General features: G+C 32.0%; 1 protein-coding gene across 1 annotated transcript in view; it reads left to right on the top strand.

Annotated features, from left to right (window-relative positions):
* Positions 1-6,164, top strand: part of LOC107448492 (neurogenic locus Notch protein-like) — a gene marked incomplete at its 3' end in the record, with an annotated part of 51,055 nt that extends 44,891 nt beyond the window's left edge. Inside the window, 3 exon segments of the mRNA XM_071185572.1 lie at positions 1,349-1,453; positions 4,215-4,313; positions 6,015-6,164. Coding sequence (XP_071041673.1) covers positions 1,349-1,453; positions 4,215-4,313; positions 6,015-6,164 — 354 coding nt within the window.
* Positions 6,165-6,218: the final 54 nt, after the last annotated feature.

The following is a 6,218-nucleotide window of genomic DNA, read 5'->3' as shown; positions in this document are numbered from 1 at the left end:
TGATATATATATATATATATATATGTAAAAGTTATTTTGTATGAATCAATATTATAAAGGGCGAAATTTTTGAAAAGGGTGTAATTTTCTTTTTCATTTTTCAACAAATTTTAATGCTTAAAAGTATTTAATTTTCTGCATATATATTCACTGATAAAAAAGTAGTTCATAGAGCACTAATGTTTACATAAAATTTATAATATTTTCCGTCAACATGTTTAAATGAGTGTGCGGTCCTTCGTCACTCAACGTGTTGTGCAAGTAGCCCCTTTACCCAAGATGTTTGTGCACCCCTACATAATAAAGCTTGTGGAACAACTTACTGCTCCTAACCCAAATATTATTGAATACAACGAATTAGAAAGTTAGGTAACGAGGAAAATGATTTCAGTCTTACGTATTTTCGGGACGGGAAAAATATTGGATAGGAGGGAGGCAACGTATGAATGGTTGACCATATAAAGCTAAGCTCAGAAAGCGCTGGGGGGTTACAATTCGCCCTAAGACTTCCGGTTTATTTCTTTCGATTGATTTTAATGCTTAATCTTGAAAAATGGCACCATCAAATGTTATTATACTTGTGTTTACAATATAACGTGCTTTTTAAATTTAAATTTCAAAGAAACAAATAACATAAAAATTTGGTATACTCCGCAAGCATGCTATGCCCTGAGAGATGTAACCCAAAAAATAACTAACGGCGATGTTTTACACGAATATAGAACCAAATAAGCGATAACACTCAAAACATGGCAAATCTTACAATTTATTTTTGCTGTGATTATGTTTTCTTACATTTGTTTCAGGCTCACAATTAGTAAGAATTTACGCATTGCAGGAAAATCTTATGAATGGTAATATCACGCATAAATCCCAACACAAATCACAATAATAAAACTTCCTAGAATATTAAGCCTGTTCACGTATCACTTCGTAAGCATATTAAATAAGAAGAGGGATACACCGGAAGTTTTCTAACTTTCTTCCGGTTTTAAGGAGCTTGTTATTGTTTATATTAAGTCAACCATAATTGTAGACTTGTCCAACCGGTTCACAAGTAACTGTACCTTCTGACTATCACTTTTCTTCTTATGCGCATGCGCTGGATCTCAGTACATGCGAAGTTTTGTTAAATCTGAGTATGTTGCTCTATCTGGAAGCTATTTTTCTGGTATAGTATACCGTACTGAACAGTTTCCCGCTTTAGTTACGCATTCTCCTTTGTATATTCTTTGCCCTGAACACCAGATCACTTTCAGTGCTGCTGGTAGCGTTCATTTAAACGTTTTAGTGATACAAAACATTATATTTTTGAAGCTTTTTTACTACTTCTTTTTAAATTTTTCAGAATGTGAATGTGGATCAAATGGCGAATGCTCTTTCGATAGCAACGGTAACTTTTCGAAGTGTCTCTGCGATTCCGGTTTTTCCGAAAATTCTGGAAAATGTGTCCGTAAGTTTGAGCTCAAATATGTAAAATTTATTCTTTCTTCTTTAGAATGCTGATGAAAATACAGTTTTGTCCAGACAATGAATTCACTTAGTATACTAAAATACTTCTATAATCTTTCTTAGTATACTTCTAGGGCCAAGATAGCCTGGTTGGAAGGATACTAGATTCTCGTTCGTGAGAACGAGAGTTCGAATCCAGCTGGCCGAAGACTTCTCGCATAAAAAGTGACTGGTGCACTTTAAAATTGCCAGGTTACAAAGTCCTCCATTTTTCCACAATAAATTATACTTCTGGAGGTACTGAATTCGAGATTGATCGTTCTTTGGTTCAGGTCAAAATTACGCCTTCCAATAAGGTGAACCGGGTTCGAATCCCACTGATGGCTGGTAGCCGTTTTTCCTCGACCACAGTGCTCGCATGAAATATCCTCAGTGGTAGACGGATCATGGGTTAGAGTCCCCTTGCTGCCAGGCTAACCGTGGGAGATTCTCGTGGTCATCCTCTCCATGTAACTCAAATGCGGTTAGTTCCATCAAAAAGTCTTCCACAGAGGCAAATTTTCCCCAATACTTGAACCAGGTCATCTGGTGAACCCTTGTGAACCGGGTGAACCCTTGTCATCTGGATAGGGTTCAAAATTACATGACTACAGAGTTGAACATTGGTAGTCGTAAACCGTATATTGGGTTGGCTAATCAACGACGGTTATAGAATAAAATATCTTCTATTAGGGACAGAAATTGGCATGTATGAAATTATCAAAAAACAGAAACATATCAGCCAATTTTCTCCACTTTTCCCATTTTCATTTGAAGTATTAATATTATAATAAAATTATTAACTCAATATTTTTTATATTAATGCAATGTAAAAAATATTGTATTCATATTTATTCCTAGATATAATAAAAATTAAATTTGAATTATTTTCCATCTACATTAATAAAAGGAAAAGCTTAACCGTCTGTTTCTATTATGACTCCAGATACTGAATTGGAGATTGATAGAACTGAAACCGATGACCTTTGATTGTTTGAGACCAAAAATTTTCACAAACAATCCAGAAACTTAATTGTTAGTGAGAATTTTAAGCAGCAAGTAAAAGTTGAACTTTTTTTATTTTTTGCTGTTAGTGGCGTGATATATATTCGTTTTGACGTTTAGCAGCGTGTAAAATTTATAATTTTAAACCACTGTTCCAAAATTCTTTCAGAAACGTTGAAACGTAGTGACGTTTGAAAAACGTTGTTTTCTTTCTTTTTTTCATTTCTCTCACAAGTCTGAAAATTGTTTGCTTTTTGTAAAACTTTTCTGTTGGTAGCAACGTTATAGTTTTAATGTATTTTACTTATCATTTAAACTTATTTTCTATACCACTACACATAAATGATTTAAAAGTTCATTTTCAACACCATTTTGTTCCAGTTCTCTTGTGGTGAGTCTTTAAAAATGTTGGCAAGATTATAAAATATTCTGAAAATCATTTTTTAAATGTCTACCACTCTATAAAATATTGTACAAAAAACATAGTAGTTGGCAGGCCAGCTCTCAAGAACGGGGAGTTTTTGGCCAGCTAAATTCGAACTAACTTTTTCACAAGTATTTTCCAGTAATAGAGCGATATTCATGTTTTGATGTATAATTCTTAAATTACTTCTATTTGATGTATAATTAAATTACTTACATTCAAATTACTTTCATCCTTATATAAGGAAGTGTTTAAGTTTATATGATGCTGGCATTTTCCAATACATATTTTAGAAGATGATAGGCTATCATAAAAGTCAAAACAATTCAAATAATGTGTAGCAATATCTGCATTAATGCTTGTCTTCCTGTCGTCTAAAGTAATGAATTTGTTTTCAATTCCAGCAAATAAAGTATTGCGCAAAATTAAAAACGGACCACCCTGAATAACTTTTGATATAATGATATTTTAACCCTACACTGATGTTTTTTTAAAGTTAAGTGCCTCTGCCAGGTATACATTTGCCCGGTATACCCTACACTGATGTTTTTTTAAGGTTAAGTGCCAGTGCCCGGTATACATTTGTCTGGTATACCCTACACTGATGTTTCTTCTTATCTATCGTCAGTAAGTATTAAAATATAGAATAAATATAAATATATCAAATAAATATAATAATATTAACGAATAAATTAATATAAAATTGGATATAACAAATATTTCTGACATTCACCAAAGCGACTATGTGATTATTTACATTCACTAGTGAGAGTCAGAAATAAGGGTATTTAGCAAATATTATACGGACATACACCGAGCGACTACGTGAATGTTGACATTCACCGGTGAATGTCGACATTCTCCAGATTTCGGTGCTTCACCGTAACATATATGTTAACATGAATGACCGAAATTAAGAGAATGTCGACTTTCACCGGTCAATGTCAATAATTCCATTATCGCTTTAATAAATGTCCAAAATACTTGATATATCCGATTTGATATTAATTTATTCGTTGATATTAATCTATTTATTCAATATTTTAAATAATAATTTTAATTGTTGCAACTTTTTTTCCCTTTTTTTCTTCTTAGTTTTATAAAGTTAATCCTTAATCATTATTAAAAAAGAAAAATTTCGAACTTACATATAGAAGATTTTATGATGAGGAGATAGTACGACATTTTCTGATTTGTTTAACAGTATTATTCTTTTTGCAAAATTATTTATTATTAGTTGTATATATTATGTATATTTATTTATTTTTATTTATATTATTTTTGTATTTTTTAGTTTGTGATTGTGGACCCAAATCCAAATGTTCATTCCAAAATGAAAGAAAAATGTGCTTGTGTGCTAAAGGATACAAGGATGACGAAGGATACTGTACAGGTAAAAGTATTTTTCAATTAAAATAAATCCCATACTATAACCTAGAGAGCTTTTTAAAAATAAATCCAAAAGTAACTTTTTGGCTATTATAGAGCCCCCGAGTACTATAAAATTGAGCTTGTCATAATACAACAGAGTTCTCTGTATATTAACAGAACTTCATTAGAAAAACGCAAAAATCAATCATTACACTTTATATAACTAAGAGGGAAAAAATGTAATTAGTTTGTGTCAATGTATATGTTACCGTTAAAGTGTACAATTCAGTTATTTCATAGAATAATTAGGTATTTTTTGAAATGACTAGGGAAGTCAATTAAAATGTAAAATAGATTAAAAATTTCATATTTTACCTAATTATTCTAAGAAATAATTAATTATTGACTATTAAACAATTTCATTCTTATTTTATAAATTAGTTGATTATAAACAGCTGAAATCAAACGAAAAATGCATTTAATCCTTATTTCGGGTGATTAATTGATAAATAATAAGGAAAGGAAGATGATATAATGTATCATTACTCATATTAATAACTACGTCTAAAAGCAATGAATTGAATCGTACACACACGTCATTGCAAGGCAGCTATAAGTGGTTGAAACTGACTAAAAGCATAGTGACTCGAAATACATTACGGCACTCGACAGTTCAAGGAACTTTCGAGTGCCATATTTCATACTGTAAACAATCAAATAATTGTTATTCTACAAAATACTTATTTAAATCGTAAAATTCAATAATTTTATACACTTTAACAGACTCACTAGTTTTTTCATGAAATACCTAGTTATTCTCTGAATTCACGGATTTCACATCTTAACGGTAGTATTTAGTATTTTTTTCTTCAAACCTTTATGCTACACTTAAAAAGTAGGGGACCATTTATCGGGTTAAGCTTCCTTTTGATCAATGGCTGCACTGACTGGAAACAAAAAGCCACCAAGCTAAAATATGAAATGTTCTGTATCCACATTAGTTCACAATTGTTTGCCATTATATAAAGATACTGTATTATGAAGGTTATATGTTTTTGCGCTCTCATTTGCTTCTAATGACACTTGGTGGACAAACCAAGCTCGCCCGCCATTGCCCTAGAGAATTAAATCAGGAATGTGCTCCTTTCGTTTAACAAGAGAGCTCCACAAGGGTGAAAGTATTTTTTTGTCTCAGAACGTCACAAATAAACGGCAGTACTACTCATTCGTGAGGTCACTTCCTCAATTTAGACGTAGATCTAAAGGGGAAGAACATTTTCTCTACATTAATATACCCATATTACTGCTCAGTAATCGACCAAAGGATTTTCGATTCTATAGACTTTATGAGAAATTTTATTGCATGCATTCGGTGGGTTGAAGATCGAATCCAGATCCCTCTTGTCCGGAGTCCGATTCCTTAACCACTAGGCTACCACGACTCTCATTTCCAAGAACTCAGTATAAAATCATACAGCCAAATTTTTCACATTTTGCGTAAAATTTTATTTTTATATAAAATGATAGTTAAATTTATGCTTTCCATTTAGTTCTAGAATATATACATTTAGTTCGATATTATTTTAACCACCACTACAGATAAATAGATTAAACATGAGTTCAAGTGTTCGATAATCATATGATGGTGCGTTTAAGCTCTTGCTAATAAAAGAAAATATTTTTGCCTTCGAGTGATATAGAGGCACTAATTTAATTTTTCTAGACATCGACGAGTGCTTGAATACTGAAGCCTGTCCAGGACCAGGAACACTTTGTGAGAATACCTTAGGAAGCTATAAATGTCGATGCCAACAAGGGTACCAAGGGCGTTCTCCAACCGAAACTGACAAGAAAAGCCTGTGTGAAAAGATAGGTTGGTATGGTTTTTTTACCTATGTGTACACACGCAGATATATATATATATATA

This window comes from Parasteatoda tepidariorum, chromosome 9, assembly GCF_043381705.1.
Source record: "Parasteatoda tepidariorum isolate YZ-2023 chromosome 9, CAS_Ptep_4.0, whole genome shotgun sequence".
Lineage (NCBI taxonomy): Eukaryota > Metazoa > Arthropoda > Arachnida > Araneae > Theridiidae > Parasteatoda > Parasteatoda tepidariorum.
Note: the sequence above shows the minus strand (reverse complement) of the source record. Positions and strands in the feature narration are given on the sequence as shown.